This window comes from Procambarus clarkii, chromosome 31 (genome assembly GCF_040958095.1).
Source record: "Procambarus clarkii isolate CNS0578487 chromosome 31, FALCON_Pclarkii_2.0, whole genome shotgun sequence".
Lineage (NCBI taxonomy): Eukaryota > Metazoa > Arthropoda > Malacostraca > Decapoda > Cambaridae > Procambarus > Procambarus clarkii.
The window spans coordinates 23,006,625-23,025,892 of record NC_091180.1 but is presented as its reverse complement, the minus strand read 5'-3'; the positions used below and the strand labels follow the sequence as shown (position 1 = coordinate 23,025,892).

Below are 19,268 nucleotides of genomic sequence, written 5' to 3'. Positions count from 1 at the left end.
TATTATTTAAGCAAAGTGTGTACTGTACTGTAAATATAAGAGCAATTTCATTATTCCAAATATTGCAAAAATGAAATCCAACTTGGTGACAAAATTCTTCCAATTTCAGATTCAACGAATATTCACTTAGCCCCATTTATTGGAATACCCAAATACGACTTCGCAAGAAAATTACACCTTGGGGTTCCAAAGATGTGAGGGTCAAATGGTGCAGTTTCATCAAAATTGATGTAAATGAAAAAAAAAAAACTACCTTCATACTATATATATACAGTATATCATTTCTTTATTATAATACTGTATTAGGTACTCCAAATGTAAACCATTTAGAATTTATGTATTAAATAAATTCTTGAACAGCAGCAGTAGTAACTGAATGACAATTGTAAAACAATTGTAAGAAAGACAAGATCTAAATACATTGCCTATGAACGAATAGTCGGGCGAATCAAGCCGAATGCGTCCGCACTCGGTCCACTAACTTTCTTTTTCCAGTTTGCCACTTTCATGGAGCTCTTTTGTAAATTTTAGTAATTCTTACTACTTTAATTTTCAACTATTTTGTCTGATAGGAAAGATGTCAAGCTGCATTACTAGTCACATTAAGAGAAAGTAATAGGAAGGTGTGTCTTCTAGTTCACAGGGGCCACAATCCAATCACAGCCAGTTTGATCAGTAACTTTGGCAGAAACTTTTCAAGCTGCTATCGTCAACTTTAATTTCCTGTGTTCTATTTCTGTGTCCCCCCCAATTTCTACACATTCTAATTGTGCCAATAGCACCCTAACTTTACATTTGATTTATATTACACTTCCTATCACCTCACCCCTTCTCCATATCTCTCCCCATTTCCCCCCCTCTTCCTGTCCCACCTCTCCAGAATGTAGTAATTTCATCGAGCAAGTTTGGTATCTGACCTTCCAGAATTGGTAATGATAAAGACTTGAGACAGTCTAATGATAAAGACAGAAAAGACTTAAGGTGTGTGTTTTCTTTTGCCTTTTTCTTACTTATTGCATGCAATAACATACACGTGCACACGAGAAGTCACAATAACGTGGCTGAAATATGTTGACCAAACACCACACACTAGATAGTGAAGGGACGACAACGTTTCGGTCCATCCTGGACCATTCTAAAGTTGATTGAGAATGGTCGAGGACGGACCGAGACGTCGTCGTCCCTTCACTTTCTAGTGTATGATTTGGTCAACATGCACGTTATTGTGACTCCTCATCTGCATATTAATAGGGTATTAAAAGTATCAACACGAGACAGAACACGAAACGATGGGTATAAATTGGAGAAGTTTAGATTTAGGAAAGACCTGGGTAAATACTGGTTCGGTAAAAAGGTTGTCGATTTGTGGAACCAATTACTGCGTAACGTGGAGGTGGAGTCTCTTGATTGTTTCAAGCATGGGTTGGACATGTATATGACTGAGATTGGGTGGTTATAAATAGGAGCTGCCTCGTATGGTACGATAGGCCTTCTGCAGTTACCTTTATTATGTTCTTAATGTAGTTACAACAGAAAATGTTTATTTTGTCGGTGTGATTCATCCAGCCCAGAGCAAAATTTTCATGTTAGTGAGGTTTTGTTAAAACAAGATGCTGTTGAAATGATGTTTTACTATTATTGAAAGTAGGCACACAAAACAAATAGGGTATTTGGTAAATTCTGTATTTAATCAATGAGTTTCTATAATTTATCTGACTTAGAAAATCTACACTACAAAATTCAACTATATTATCACAGTGACTGACAAACTGAACAAGCTGCAACTAAACAATATCTGACCTTCGTAATGCATACAGAAAAAATTCACAGCCCTAAAACTCAGATCTGCATAGATTCAAATGCTTTCCATGCCATATATACAGTAGACCAACAGTATGTTATCTTATTTAAGCTACTCCATTTAATATATTTTCTTGAAGACAATGCAACTACCTTCAATTCAGTTGTAAATACAGTACTGTATAATGGTATCAAATAAGTATATGAACTACGTACTCTCCTGGAAAATATTTTACCAATAATTCAGTTCTTTCTTGAATTACTGCATTCCATATTTAAGAATATGTACCCCATATTTAAGAGAGATCTTGAGAATTTTAAGTGTCAAAATTAAAATTTAACGAAAGTGTTTAATTGACGTTGAACAAAACTAAATGAATAATCTTGAAACTGTAATTCCAGCATTGTAGTCATAAACATCCACACCAGAAAACTAACACCAATCCTAGTTTATTTAAGTTAAAAGCATTCTGGTTTTTCTCATTCAATAATGTTAAAACTTTGTAAAATTTAGTGTAATTGTCGGTATATTATTCACCATTTAATAGTTTCAGGGACCTTCCCCATCCTCCCAAATGGAACCTTAACCAAACCTAATGGTCAGTTCACCTGGCCAACCAGGAATTTTGGCACTTGCAGCCCACAGTCTATCATTGGCACTAAAGGATGGCTCATCCATCACATCTTGAAAATAGCCATATTTCTTAATTCTTACTGGCATTATGAAAGCCTCATGCCCTGTAATATTAATCCCAAACTATACTGCACCTCCTACATTTCAACGGATCTACAGTATCTTATATTTAAAGCTTGGAACCAGTCTCAACTGTAAATTAAACTGCAAGTGTAGTGTTGCATTTGCACCCCCCTCCCCCCCCCCACCCCTGCACCAATTAAATGTGTGCACTTCATGCAGTTCAATGTTTGTTTTACATGGTCACACTTAGTACATTGTGTTGCAAATTATAAATATCCCATTGGGAGGCTCAATGTAGGTTATACTGAATCTAGTTTCTGACCATGATCACATAACCATGGTTCAGTTAGTTCATTTTCATACATGAATGAAACCCCATTGGTTGATTTTTTCTAGTTTTAATTTGTAATCTGCTGCATCATCACACTACTGACTATATGGCAATTTTGTCTTTATCAAGTCGTTCGAATAAGTTACAGGAGAAATCTAAATAGCTTCAAGCATATGAAATCACATGAATGTGATGTATCCACGAGAATATATTTAGGCCAAACAATAAGATCAATCCCATTCCCAGGAATATGCACTATTAACTAAACCATTATGAGCTCAAAATAAGTCTACTATTAGTACCAGTACTATGAGACTTTCGTCTGGAGTCTGTAAGAGACTTTAGTATTCCAGTCCGAGTTTTGCCGACTATCAAGTGTTGGCAGACGTCTTGTACAACTAAAGCCTGGTAGTACAGTACTTCTAATCAAGCTATTTTGAACTCATGATTTAGTTGGTAGTGTGTAGTGCCTGGGAATGTGGGTTTTATCCCATCATATAGCCTCAATATTTCCCCAACTTCAAGCATTTTAAACCAAAGTACATATTAGAGTTTTGAATTGTAATATGCTTAAATGAGAGAAAAATAGAATTGAAAGGTTAAGAGGTATGGCATTAGAACGTATACTTCTTGCACTTTATGTAGCATTTCAAGATAAACTTTTTACCAAATCATTTTGGTCTTCAGTTTGACACTTGTTTCACATATAATTTTCACTTATGAAATAGACGCAGAGGCATGTTTAAAATGGAAGGCGAACATCCATGTGAATGTGCCGCATATGAGCTTTCAGATTGCCTTTAGTTGCTGAACGATGTGGACAGTATGGACAATTAAAAGGTTTCTCCCCAGTATGAGTTCGCAAATGTCGTTCCATATCAAGCTTGCTTCGAAAACCCTTTGGACAGACTGGACAGAAGAAGCGCACTGGGGCTCGAATGCTCTGAGCCATGGAAGGAAGAGGCATTGCTGAGCCATCCAGCTGACCAGGTACAGATGATGACTGAGTCAGGCCACTCATCCCTGAGCTGTGCAACGGGAGAACCTGAGAAGCGTTGTTTGTAGCCGATGGCTCTAGCAGTTCCTCCGAGCATCCGCCAGTGCCCTCCAGAATCTGCAGCAGCTGCCCACACATCATTCCTGAGAGCCCCTACAGAAGAGAACAAAGCCAGTCACTCTCTTTGTCTGATGCTATTGGTGCAACAATGCATCTTTGAAACCGTTAAGTAGAAATGACGAGAGCCTGTATTGTGATCAGCAGTCACCTCAATTCTTTTGTTATATAGGGCATAGCTTGTCATTGTGGACATTCTTGATATGGGCCTTGAGATTTCCTTTTTGTGCCATGCAGCGCTCACAATAGGGGCATTTGTAAGGCTTCTCGCCCGTGTGGGTCCGCGTATGCCGACCCAAATCTGCTTGGCTGCGGAAACGCTTCAGACACACGATGCACTGGTGTCGCAAAGCCACAAGACTCAAGTCTCTGCCATCATCTTGCAAACCCCACTTGGGCCAAACATCCTGCAGAGAAAACCGCAGTCTCAGCACCATTCAACGTAGCCACACGTTATCGTCACATGTCTTGACAAATGGGTCTGATCCTATCGTATAACCACTGCTTCATGCATTTTCATTTTTATCCATGAATATTACAATAATTGAGAACACTGCAGGATACATAGAAAAAATCCAGATATGTTTTGCATGTCCAGACCACATACGAGTGTTTTTTCTTCTTATTTTCCAGTAGAATAACAATCCAAAATACAAAAAGCTAAAGAAAACCAATGACCAATACAGAAACTAACCTTTACAACCAAACAACGCCCATCACTTAAAACTTTCCCTGTCATTGACGCTCGCACCATCTCCCTCAATTTTCCTGTTCTGTCTGACTTGGTACAAAATCTATGCTCAAGTCTTAGTTAGTTTTTATTTAACAAATTTCTCCCAAAGTAGAAAGTCAGTCAAGTTACACTGCTGACTCTCTAACAACCAATTAAATAGGACACTGGTTAAATTAAGTTTCCACAACTTGAGGTGGAGCATTGCGTAGAGCTGGTAACACGGTAGGGAGAGACTACAGTACAGAGAGCCGCCACCCACAGAGGCCCACAAGGGACCACAGGACAGAACAGACGGGAAGCACCCCACACCACACCCGTGCTCATACTTGCCAGTCTGTCACACACCAGTCTTCCTGGCATTGTCATGTTAGTAATGACAAGCAATAAACCCCATAAATTAATTTTATTCAAAAATATATTCCCCTGTGAACTGCAATCACTGATTGATTAATGCTTATCGTAATGTGACTTTACAAACTGCCAAGCTTAGTGCACACAGCATTTTGAAGATTCTAAATTATAAGAGTACTATTAATGTCAATTTTACAAGATAAATTATAATGAAAGCCAATAACAGCTTCTCTACATCAAGACAAAATGACATTATTAGTAACTCCAATGAATATGGCATAAATGAAATAGATAAAGGAAACTGTCAAAACTCCTTATAACGACAATTTTTTTTTATTAAAAATGTAGTACTGAACTAAAGCCAATTATGTAACTTTCAGATGATTAGAGTATAAATGTTATAAGGAGAAATCACTAAGTGTAGAAATACAATGAATGCAAACAAGAGCTTCAAAAAATCTTTACATATTTAATCAAATAGAATCTCAAAGTGCAAGAAAAAAGAAGTTCTTGTTTTCACTCATGGACAAAACAAAGAAAGCTCCTCTTTAGTGGACCAAACTGAATCTCGAGTACTGAAAATACCTGGAAATAGCATCACAAGTTAAAAAAAATGACAACTGATTAAAAAGTAAGAAACCATCAAAGGTCACATTACCAGAAAACAAAGATCTTCATTTTAGGTGACCATGCAATAATGAGGAGCTTTCTGAGTAAAACACTGATTACACACTCACCCCTTGAGGTTGCTGACCAGCTGGTAAATCTCCAGAGAAGCCTTCTGGAGGGAAACTGCTAGAGTCTCCCTCATCCCATGGGAGATCTCCCTAGAAGAAACAAAAGTATTCTTTGTAAGCCATATATAAAAATATAAATTTGTCTTTCTTTCTTTCTAAAATTCCTACAAATAATAAACTTTTTTTATGGTAGAGGATGTGTTTTGAGACAGCCTGCAAGTGACCGACAATTTATGTGGCTTTGGATAAAGCAGTTTTAGATTGGAGTTTTCATTTCACCTTTTGAAAAGATTATCTAATTTTTTGCATTATGCAGGGTTGAATGTAAGTTGATGGATAATCTATACGTTTTATGTGGTGTCGGTTCATGTTAGCGCCCACATTAGAAACTTCATAAGCTCCCCAATCAGATGTAAATTGAATCTTTCAATGGGCCACAGATAATATGATGTTTAATGAAAATAAGTTCCAGCTCTTGCACTAGGGAAAAAAAAGTAAAAACTGAAACCATACATAAAACGGAATAAAATCACAATATAGAACAAAAAAGCAATGTAAAGGATCTGGGAGTAATCATGTTGGAAGATCTTACACAATAAAGTAGCTGTAATGACTGGACGAAAAATGAGAGGAAAGAATGACCTTTACCATTAGAATCCACTCTATAAAACATCTTAATTATTGGGACTGATTAAAAACTCATAATCTGTATTCCCTAGAGCGCAGGCGAGATACACAATAATCTACATGTGGAAGACATTACAGGGAATGGTTCCAAATCTGAACACAGATTACATCACATGAAATCAGTAGGCATGGCAGGATGTGCAAAATAGCCCCATTGAAAAGCAGAGTGCAATAGGTATGCTGAGGGAGAACTCCATCAACATGAAGGGTCCAAGACTTTTCAACACTCATGCTACACGCAAGGAGCATAACTGGCCGTCCTCTCACAGTGTTCGAGAGAGAACTTGACAAACACCTCCAAAGAATAACTGATCAACCAGGCTGTGATTCATATGCGAGGCTGCAAGCAGCTGCGTCCAACAGCCGGCTTGACCAGACGACCACAATCGGGAAGCCTGGTCGGAGACCGGACCACAGGGCCATTGATCCCCAGAAGCTACACAAGGTAGGTTCCAAGATGTTTGAGGGATTTAAAAGGGTCAATAATTCTAAAGTTTTGCCGAATACATTTAAGCAGCAAAATTTCTTTTACATTCTCTGTCAGTAACTTTTCCAGCTTCGAATAGAGCTGGTATGTGCAATAATATTCCACCGTGTTAGTCTTTACTCTTCCACTGCGTAAAACAAGAGATGTTCTCAGTAAACCCGTAAGCTGAGTGACACAGTTTTTTAAGTACAGTGTGAGATTTGAAACGCCAGCAGGTACATGGGTCTCATCTGCTTCCTCAAGCATCCAGTAAACAGACACCATCTAGGAAAAAATCGTGGGTGAGAGACTGCAGCTCTCGGCACCACCATGCAGATTGTACTAACAGCATTACTTAATAATGACAAGGTAAATAAATAACTGCAATTACTTTGTGGCGATTGTCATAGAAGGTCCAAAATGTGAAAAAGATTATGTACAACGTTCAGGTATCAGTGAACGCAATGCTGGCTATGATGAACACATCACAAGGCAGACAAAATCAGCCATGGTTTCATCCACCTATGCATCATGTAACGGGACCTCATATTCCTTTAGAAAACATACTTGTGGAAAATGAGTCATATTCATGAGTTAGTTTCAGGAATCTGATAATACCAGTGTTCTGTCTAGATTTAGTGATACTAGAGGTATTTTGCTGTGCCAGGTGGCATTGTCTGCTGGAAGCATGTGGCACTACGCTGTCCTTGGTAATTACCATACCCACTGTAAGTTCTTAGTCGTTCATCGTGGTGTATCGAAATACTGTACAGTCATATATATGACAAGTGTATATATATATCATGTTATAGCAGCAAAATCTGTTGCTATGTAATAAAACTGATTTTGATGGTTTATTGTTGAAAGAATATCATGTGTGCACATTGGTGACAAATATATCTGTGCATATCTATGTTCTACATGTTCTGTAATACATTACTGACAGCCTAATAATGCATCATTGCACTTGAAAAAATGGCAAATACCCAGATAAAGCTGTAGCTGGCTGTTGCATTAACCTTTTAAATGACAATGTGATGTCTTACTACAGACAAGTGTTAAAATGTAGGGAAAATGCTTGGTTGATGATGTTCATCATCATCAACCTCAAGATAGCAACCCGTTCTCACAAATTCGTATAGTCAATATTGACTTATTAAATAAGTGCATAGGTGACATACTAAACATAATAGTTTCCCTTGAAAAGCTTCATAGAAAACACCGACCTTACCTAACCTACTTAGTATGTTAAGATAAGCATCTTATTGCTTCGTAATTACAATTATTACCTAACCTATACCTATAATAGGTTAAGTAACAATTGTAATTACGAAGCTATAAGATGCTTATCTTAACATACTAAGTAGGTTAGGTAAGGTCGGTGTTTTCTATGAAGCTTTTCAAGGGAAACTATTATGTTTAGTATGTCACCTATGCACGCAACTAATAAGTCAATATTGACTTATTAAATTTGCGAGAACGGGTTGAATAAGTATATGGGAGTTAGACAGCTGCTACAGGCTGCTTCTTGGGGGGGGGGGTAACAAAAAGGTTTGGTCGAGGACCGGGCCACGGGGACGCTAAGCCCCGAAATCATCTCAAGATAACCTCAAGAAGAATAAGCCTCATGGTTTCATTCTGAATCAGCTCTAGTATAAGACAATACCCTGTACAAGACAAAACAGGCACTGCATAGTCTATCAGAAATCGAATAGTGCTTATGTATAGCATCTGCAAGATAGATACTCCAACAGCTTTACCAGGAAATGCTAGCACCATTAGAGAATGCAGTCAAGCTTTACATAAGGGGCTGATATAATTTATTTCAGCATTTTTACCTTTGCATGTGTATCCAACATATATGCCCAGATACATATACTTCTGAACACGGCTCAGTTCCTTGCCATTTAGTTTTATACTTTTTTGTTTCTTTGATTTATATTAGTTTTTTTCTGCATTTATAACCAAGCTTGTCACAGGTTGCTCCAAGAATGTTAATTAATAGCAGTTTGAATTGTTAGCAGAAGTTGCTTGAATAAGAATGTCAGAATGCTGCTAAGAATGTCAACAGCATATATGATTGTCGTGATCCCTGGTATATGCATATATGATTGTCGTGATCTCTGATGCTAATTTGTTAATACGTTGAATAAAGAGGGAATTGAAACCTCCACAAAACACATGGCAAACATGGGTTCAGAACAGTGAGCTCCTGCCACTCAATTGCTAAGACTTATGACATGGCTTCTTTGGATGCCATGGAAAAAAAAAAACACACTATGTAATACTATATACACAGATTTTGCAAAAGCTTTAGACAAGTGTGACAATGTTATTATTGCACACAAAGGAATTACTGGCAAAGTAGGGAGATGGATCTTTAACCTCCTAACAAACAGAACCCAGTGAATCAACAAAATAAAATCTGAATCATCTAATGTGAAAAACTCATTCCCCCAAGGTACTGTGCTTGCTCCGGTACTTTTCATCATCCTCACATCAGACAAAGTTACAAACTATAGTACCGTATCATTTGCAGATGATAATTTAGGAGATTTAGAAATTAGATTTAGGAGTAATCATGTTGGAAGACCTTACTTTTAAAGAACACAACAAAGTTGCTGTCACGACTGTAAGAAAGGAATAGGTTGGATAACAGGAACCTTCAAACAAGAGATGCCATGCCAATAATGATACACTAGTGCTCTAGAGTGGAATATTCTTGCACACTTACAGCCTCATTCAAAACTGGAGAAATTGCTGATCTGGAGAGAGTGCAAAGAGCTTTCACTGCTAGAATCCACACAATAAAACATCTAAATTACTGGGACCGCCTAAAAACTTTGAATCTGTATTCCCTAGAGCATAGGCTGGAGATACATAATAATTTACACATGTCAATATTAGGAGGACCAATTCCAAATCTACACACAGAAATAACACATTTACATTCACATCATATAACAAAGCTGTCGAAGAAATTAGAAAATTCTTTTTCGCAAACAGTGGTAGATGGTTGGAACAAATTAGGTGAGGTGGTGGAGGGCAAAACCGTCAGTAATTTCAAAGCAATATATGACAGAATGCTGGGAAGACAGGACACCAAGAGTGTAGCTCTCATCCTGTAGCTACACTTCGGTAATTACATGAGACCAGAAGGCATGACAATGTGCAAAATAGCCCCACTGAAAAGCAGAGGAACAATAGGAATGCTGAGAGAACTTTATAAACAGCCACATCCCAAGACATTTCAACACACTCACCCTACACATACTTGGCCTAACTGGCCAACCTCTTGCAGAGCTCAAAAAGAGTGCTCAACAATCACCTTCAAAGGATACCTGATCAACCATGCTGTGAGCAGCAGATCAGACCAGTAACCAGAAGGCTTGGTCAGAGACTGGGCCAAAGGGATGTTGATCCTCAGAATTATCACAAGGTAGTTGGATGTTGATCCTCAGAATTATCACAAGGTAGTTCATAATGGTGCATGAAACTGTAGACTTATGTATACTGTGTAATACCAAAAACTATGTTTTACTGCTCTATGAAAATAATACTGTGCACATGTTAGTGACAAATATATTTCAGTGTTCCAATGTTCCACATACTATTATATAAATTTACCACACTGCACATTATGGAATAAAACTGCGAGAAAAAACAATTCACTTTGAGAAATAGAAACAAATATCTAAAAAAAAATCTTTGCAGCAACTCCAGCCCCATGCCTGACCCCAGGCAACCAACTCGAGACAAAAACTCTTTCTGAACTCTCATGAATCACGAGGCTTGCCCATTCCATCATGGTCAAGGTAAATTGCATACAACTGTTTTTCCCCATGGTCAAGGAATGCATTTTTAGCAAACTTAGAAAGAAAAAAGATGGCTGGAATCTTATTTTTTCTTGCACATTGGGAGTGCAGCCCAATTTGTGACATGACAAGCTTTCTGAGCTCCTCCACAGCCAAAGAAAATTACAATCTACTTGTTATTGTTCCTTTCACAAGGCACTGCATTTGAACAAGACGGTAATTTTTCTTGCAGTTGTTACAACAATTTTATTGTATAGGCTTTATTAAAATATTCCCATTTTGATTGCTTCAAAAATACCAACTTTACATCAGGTTCGAGATTCAGTGTATCTTCTGGAGTTGCTAAAAAAAAATCCTACCATCATCTGCAAAGAGTATAACTACTATAGTTTGTGTCTTTGTTTATTTACGATACGAGATTAAGAGATTACTTAGAAAGTACAGGTCTTCTACTGCCCAAATCCATTCAACAATTAAATTATTGGGATCATTTAAAAAAAATTAATCTCTATATTCTCTAGATAATCTCAATAATCTCTAAATACATTATTTATATATTTATATTATATTATATATATAAGAATTATTACATTCTTGTATAGCCACTAGTACGCGTAGCATCTCGGGCAAGTCCTTAATCCTATGTTCCTTGGAATACGGCCCCCCGCAAATAATCGTTTTTACAAGTATCCATTTTACTGTCGACTTAAACAGAGGATACAGTTAAGGATTTGCGCCTAGTAAATCCTCCCCGGCCAGGATACGAACCCAGGACAAAGTGCTCGCGGAACGCCAGGCGAGCGTCTTACCACTACGCCACGGAGACTGATTATTGAGCTCCTCCATTATTATAAATAATGTATTAAGAGCACAGTAAATATTTGGGGGACTGGTTCCAAATTTGCACACAGAAATGACACCAGATGAAACCAGGAGCCATGACAGAATGTGCAAAATAGCCCCAATGAAAGAGGTGCAAAAGGAATGCCAAGAAAATTCTATCAACATAAGGAACCAAGACTTTCCAACACTCTTATCCTAAACATAAGGGAAATAACCAGCAGATCTCTCATGGTGTTCAAAAGAGAACCTGATATATACCAGTACTATATTTCCAAAGGATACCTGATCAACCTGGCTATGATTCATGTCAGAATGCAAACAGCCTGGTTGACAGGACCAACTAAGAGGCCTGGTCAGAGACCAGGCCACAGGGACAAAGTCCCAGAAACAAAAATGGGTGCCTGGATTGTACCTGGATGGAGTTCCATGAGTCATCCTGCTCCACAGGACTGGTCTGGACTCACCTTGAGGTGTTTCCGGGGCTTAGCGTCCCCGCGGCCCAGTCGTCGACCAGGTCTCCTGGTTGCTGGACTGGTCAACCAGGCTGTTGGAAGCGGCTGCTCTCAGCCTGACGTACGAATCACAGCCTGGTTGATCAGGTATCCTTTGGAGGTGCTTATCCAGTTCTCTCGAACACTGAGAGGGGCCGGCCAGTTATGCCCCTTATGTGAAGTGGAAGCGTGTTGAACAGTCTGACATGTTGACAACAGCCTCTGATGTAGATAAGTTCTCTCTCAGAGTACCTGTTGCACATCTGCTTTTCAACAGGGGTATTCTACACATCCTGCCATGCCTCCTGGTCTCATGTGATGTTATTTCTGTGTGCAGGTTTGGGACCAGCCCCTCTAATATTTTCCAAGTATAGATTATTATGTATCTCTAAGATAATACAGATTTAGGCTCTTTATTTGGTCCCAGTAGTTTAGATGTTTTACCGGGTGGATTCTAGCAGTAAAGGATCTCTGCACGCTCTCCAGGTTGGCAATTTCTCCAGCTGTGAAAGGGGCTGTCATTGTGCAGCAGTACTCCACTCTAGAAAGCACTAGCCTCTTGAAAAGTATCATCTTCGGTATAGCATCTCTAGTGTGAAAGGTTCTTGTTATCTAACCTGTCATTTTTCTTGCAGTTTTGATGGCTACTTTATTGTGTTCTTTGAAGGTAAGATCTTCCGACATGAGTACACCTAAATCTTTTACATTGCCTTTTCGTTCTGTTATGATTTGACCGAGTTTCGAATGTGGTTTCCGTTTTTATATTTTCATTTTTTCCGTAGCGCATGAGCTGGAACTTGTCTTCGTTAAACCCCATATTATTTTCTGTAGCCCAAGGAAAGACTTGATTTACATCTGATTGGAGGTTTGCCGTGTCCTCTATGTTGTCTACTCTCATAAAAATCCTAGTGTCATCTGCAAATGATGATACAGTACTGGAGATTGTGTCCTAGTCTATGTCCGATATAAGGATGAGAAAAAGTACTGAAGCAAGTACAGTATCCTGGGGGACTGAGCTCTTCACTGTTGATGGACAGGATTTTATTTTATTAACTATTACACATTGGGTTCTGTTAGTCAGGAAATTGTAGATCTCTGCAAATTTTTCTGGTAATTCTTTTTGAACGCATTTTACATGCGTATAAGGTCTACCTGACAACTATATTCAGGCCTAAACCTGAATTACACCTCTAAATTTTTGGAGTCGACCTATGCACCGGATTGACTTGTACGCCGGCACATACAATAATTTTCAAGCAGATTTTTTGGTCATCTGTATAAGGCGACTCAAAGCTGTGACTTGTATTTTTATCTACAGGGGTGCCTCGATTAACGAATTTAATCCGTTCCGGCACCAAGCTTGTCATGTGAACGCTCATCTTGCGAAACAACAACAATGTCTTCAGAGGCGTCCGAGAACCAGTGGGAACGCTAGGAAGCACCATGTGGTTTGCTCGTTAATCAAGCAAAAGCTTGTCAGTCAAGACAAATTTTCTGGGAGCGACTTGCTCGTTACTCGAAATGCTTGTAACTGGAGTCGCTTGTCACTCGAGGTTCCACTGTATATCTGATATGAGTAGGGAAAAGCTGTGGTGTAAAAACTGCCCTGAGGTACACGGCATTTCACTGTGCTTGGACTACTTGATTTGACTGACTGACTCTTTGCATTCTGTTTGACAAAAATTTAATATCCAACACCCCTACTTTAACTCTTATTTCTAGTGACTTTTGTAGACTATCACTCCATGGCTATATCCATCAGATGCCTTTGCAATGTCTGTGTATATCACATCTTCATTCTGTATTTTCTAATGCATCAGATACTGTCACAGTGGTCAGAGTAGCTGCAAAATAATGTCACAGTGGTCAGAGTAGCTGCAAGTCATGATGTTCCTGCCCTAAATCCACGTTGACCCGAGCTGTGGAGGTCATTAATCTCCATAAAACTGGAGATCTGATCCCTGATCACCTGCTCAAACTTTTATAATTTGGAACATTAGTGCACTAATGTTCCATTATCTGACTCCTGATCACTCTCTCGAATACTTTTATGTGGGACGTTAGTACAATTGGTCTATTAATTCTTAGCCAATGCTTTGCTCCCGCCCTCGTGTATGGAAGCTATTATGTGCTTATTGAAGCACTTCTGGTATCTCCTCCGTGCCCAAGCTTTTTCTCCACACTACACTGAGTGCTTGTACTATTGGCACGTTGCACCTATAAATATTTAATTCCAGGAGTCTGGATCCTTGGCTGAGCACATGGGAATGTCAATTTCTTTCAAAATTGGCAGTTTGTGTTGATATCTGTTATATTTTCAGGGGTTTGGATATGCATAAAAAAGCTGTCAAGACCTTCCACTTTCATGCTGTTTATTGGGGGTGCTAAACATGTCTTCATACTATTTTTTTATTTCACAAATTTCTTTGTCTTTTGAGTATCAACCTTCACTTGAAATTATAGGTCTGACACAGGCATCTTGATTTCTATTTCGCAAATGTGAAAATATGTTTTGGATTTTTCTATCTCTTGCATTGCTTTCTGTTCAAACTGCATTTCTTCAATCTGATATAACAGTGTTCTATTTCTTCAATTTCTGTATCAATTGTTCTTTCTTTGTAGGGAGAGTCATGTCTGCTTAAGCATTTGTTAATTTTTCCTTCTGCAGTGCTGCTTGCCTTCTCCTTTAAAGCTGGTTCTCAATGTGTTTTTCAAAGGAAAATATTTCAAGACTTTATATGCTTCAGCAGTCGGTTGTTCTATTCCTTGCACAAGATTTATATTACTGTACTTAGAACAGTTTCCCGCCTTGAATGTTTGTAAGTTGTATTTATTTTCCCCAATACTATAACGTATATATCTTTTTCATTCTGCTATTAAGACATTATAGTTTCACCTTGCTTAGCTAGTCATTCCTACAACTGTTTGAAGAAGGAACATTCTACTCTAAATCAATGTAGGGCAGGATTATGTAGACATGTGTTTAATGTTGATCTAAATTCTTAGTACACTTCCAGAGATTTTTTATGTATGATGTTAAAACTATTGGTATGATGTACTCTTCTGATGTACTGTCCACTTATGTAAATGACACAAGCTACCGTTTTAAAAAATCCCAAAACAATGATGATTGTCATTTTCAAGACATTAGTGCTATCTAGGGTGGAATGTTGTTGCACACTAACTGTCCCATTCAAAGCTGGAGAAATTGCTAACCTGGAGAGCATTCACCTTGGGCACCCTAAGTGCCCAAATCCATTCAAAAAATTATCCAAACTACTGGGAACACTTCAAATTTCTCTAACTATTCTTTAGAACACAGGCAGAAGATACATTATAATTTACAACTGGAGAATATTAGAGGGACTGGTTCCAAATTAGCACACACAAATAACTCCACGAGTCTTCTCTGCGTTCAAAAGAGAACTTGATAAACGCTTCCAAGGAATACCTGAACACAACCCTTGAATCACAAGGACTGATTCTTGCAGTAAATTGCAAGCAGCAACATTTTACAGCCTGATTACCTGGAGGATACCTGGAGGGGGTCTCGGAGTAGTTCTACTCCCCGAACCCAGCCTGAGGCCAGGCTAAACTTGCGATAACTCGGTCCAACAGGCTGTTGCTCGGAACTGCCCACAGGCCCACATATCCACTACAGTCTGGTTGGTCCAGAACTTCTTGCAAGAACTTGTCTTAAGTGCCTCTTGAATACATCCACCTTTGCTCTGGCAATATTTCTAATGCTTTCTGTGAGGTTGTTGAACAGATGTGGCCCGCCTGATAAGACAGTGCTCTCTGATGGTGCCTATGGCACCTCTACTCCTTGTTAGTTCTATTCTGCATATCCTTCCTTATCTTTTGCTCCAGTATGTTATTCTACTGTGCATATCCTTCCTTATCTTTTGCTCCAGTATGTTATTCTACTGTGCAAATTTGGGACCTGACCTTCCAGTATCTTCCATGTATATATTATTTTATACCTTTCTCATCTCCTTTCCAGAGAGTACATTTTGAGAGCTTGAGACAATCCCAATAATCTAGTTTTATCGTCATTTCTATGAGTGCCGTATAAGTTCTCTGTATTCCTTCTAGTTCAGAGATCTCTCCTGCTCTAAAACGAGGAGTGAGTACTGACCAATATCAAAATGGGACAGCACCAGTGATTTAAATAGTATTAGCATTGCTGTGGGATCTCTGGATTTGAACGTTCTCATAATCTATCTCATTTTCCTGGCTGTTGTTATATTTGCTTGGTTATGTTCACTATATGTCAGGTCGTCAGTCATCATAATTCCCGGATCTTTTACATGTTGCTTTCCTTCTATAAGAAGGTCTGATTGTGTCTTGTACCCTGTGTCTTGTTTAAGTGCCTCGTTTCCACTATACCTAATTACCTAGAACTTATCACCATTAAACATCATGTTATATTCAGTTGCCCAATCAAAAACTTTATTAATATTTGCCTATAATTTTTCAGTTGCTTCTGAGGCAATTTTCAGGTTGATTTTTTGCATCATCTGCAAAGGATGACACGAAGCTGTGACTTTGATTTTTGTTTATATCCAAGATAAGGATGAGAAATAGCAGTGGTGCAAGGACTACGCCCTGGGGTACAGAGCTTTTCACTGCACTTGGACATTATCTTATTTGATTGATCACTCTCTGCATTCTGTTTGACAAAGTCTAAAACCCAACGCCCAACTTAACCCGTTATTCCTACTTCTCATTTTATGGGCTATCACTCCACGGTCACATTTGTTGAATGCCTTTGCAAAGTCAGTGTATAAAACATCTGCATTTTGCTTTTCTTCTAAAGCTTCTGTGATGTCATAGTGGTTGAGCAATTGACAGAAAGGGTCTTACCGCTCTAAATCCATGTTGTCCTGGGCTGAGAAGGTCATTATTTTCCATAAAACTGAAAATGATTCATAATCACTCTTTTTAAAAACTTTTAGTGTGTGTGTGATGTTAGTGCAACTGGTCTGCTCGATACCTGCTTGATGGGGTTCTCAGGGTTCTTCTACTCCCTAGCCCGGCCCGAGGCCAGGCTCGACTTGAGAGCTTGGTCCAACAGGCTGTTGCTTGGAGCTGCCCACAGGCCAACATATCCACCACAGCCCGGTTGGTCTGGCACTTTTTGAAGATACAATATCTAGTTTTCTCTTGATGTCCACAGTTGTTCCAACAATATTTCATATACTAGCCGAGAGTATGTTGAACAACCATGGATCTCTGATGTTTATACAGTGTTCTCAGATTGTGCCTATGGCATCCTATCTCTTCACTAGTTCTATTCTACATTTTCTTCCATATCGTTCACTCCAGTATGTTGTTATTTTACAGATTTGGGTCCAGGCCCTTCAGTGTTTTCCATGTGTATATTATTTGATATCTCTTGTCTCCTTTTAAATGAATACTTTTGGAGAGCACCGAGATAATCCCAACAATTTAGGTGCTTTATCGTGCATGTATGCCCGCACATGTTCTCTGTATTCCCTCTATTTTAGCAATCTCTCTCTTGCTCTGAAGGGGGAAGTGAGTACAGTATTGAACAGTACTCAAGACAGAACACGAGTGATTTGAATAGTATGACCATTACGACGGGATCGGTGGATTTGAAAGTTCTCGTGATCCATCCTATCATTTTTCTGGCCGACGCAATATTTGCTTGGTTATGCTCCCTAAATGTTAGGTCATCAAACATTATTCTCAGATCCTTTATAATGCTGTTCTCCTACTATGAACACATTTGATTGGGTTTTGTATCCTGTATTATGTTTAAGGTCCTTATTTTTACCATACCTGAGTACCCAGAATTTATCACTGTTAAACATCACGTTATTTTCTGGTGCCCAGTTGAAAACTTTATTAATATCTGCTTGTTAGTTTTTCAGTCTTCAGCAGAGGTAAGTCTCGTGCCGATTTGTGTGTCATCTGCAAAGGATGATACAAAGCTGAGACTTGTATTTTTGTCTATACAGGTATCTGATATGAGAATAAGGAAAGGGAATGGTGCAAAGACTGTACCCAGTGGTACAAAACTTTTAACTGTGCTTGGACTATTTTATTTGGTTTACTGTTACTCTGTGTTCTGTTCGACAGAAAATTGAATATCCACTGTCCTATCTGTGATAGTGGTGCTGTTCACTGATAGCACACTGTGTGCTATCACTCCATGGTCACATTTATCAGATGCTTATGCAAAGTCAGTGTATACCACATCTGCATTTTGTTTTTCTTTTAAGACTTCAGTGATTTTGACATAGTGGTCAAATAGCTGCTAGGCATTATTTTTCCACTCTAAATCCATATTGGTTTGGGTTGTGGTCATTGGTCTCTATGAAGCTGGTGACCCGACTCCTGGTCACCCTCAAATACTTTTATGTTGGACGTTAGTGCAACTGGTCTATAATTCTTGGCCAATGCTTTGCTCCCTCCCTTGTGTAGAGAACCTATGTCTGCCGATTTAAGAGCATCTAATATCTCTCCCGTATTCAAGCTGTTCCTCCACACTACACCGAGTGCCTCTGCTACTGGCACTTTGCATTTCTTTATAAATATTGAATTCCACGAGTCTGGACCCGGGGCTGAGTGCATGGGCATATTGTAAATTTCTCTTTCAAAATCTGCCATGCTCATGTTGATAACTTGCTTTTTATTGGAGTGCTAAATATGTGTTCATAGTGTTTTCTTAGGGTTTTACTATTATCTTTGTCATCCAATGTATATGAACCTTCACTTGTGCAAGTAGGTCTAATACTGGCAGTGGTTTTTGCTTTCGAGTTTGCACGTGAAGAAATATTTTTGGTTTTTCTTTATTGTACTGCTTTTTGTTCCAGTTGCATTTCTTCAATTTGATACGAAGGCTTCAGTCTCTGCTCAATTTCTTCAATCTCCCTGTTTAAATTATTCCTTCTTTGAAGAGGAAATCGTGTCTGCTTAAGCACTTCCACTATTTTTTTTTTCTTTCTTTCGTTGTGTCGTTTGCATTCTCTTTCTACTTTGGACCTCTTTCTGGCTTTCCACAAAGGAACATATTTCAGACAGACTTTTATATGCTTCAGAAGTCAGTTCTATTCCTTGCGAGGAATTTTTATTACTTATAACACAATTTCCCATTAAAAAATTTAGTTAGTACCCTGTTTCTTTTTCCCAGTCTATCCTTTTATTATTGAAATTGAATTTACTGAATAACCCCTC

General features: G+C 38.6%; 1 protein-coding gene across 5 annotated transcripts in view; it reads right to left on the bottom strand.

The window, feature by feature from the left end:
• LOC123758734 (broad-complex core protein isoforms 1/2/3/4/5) overlaps window positions 1-19,268 on the bottom strand; it is a 133,679-nt gene that overhangs the window by 101,072 nt on the left and 13,339 nt on the right. For all 5 annotated transcript variants that reach the window (XM_045743356.2, XM_069334544.1, XM_045743355.2 and 2 more), the window contains exon 4: window positions 5,764-5,853. In XM_045743356.2, coding sequence (XP_045599312.1) covers window positions 5,764-5,853 — 90 coding nt within the window. The remainder of the gene's footprint in view (window positions 1-5,763; window positions 5,854-19,268) is intronic.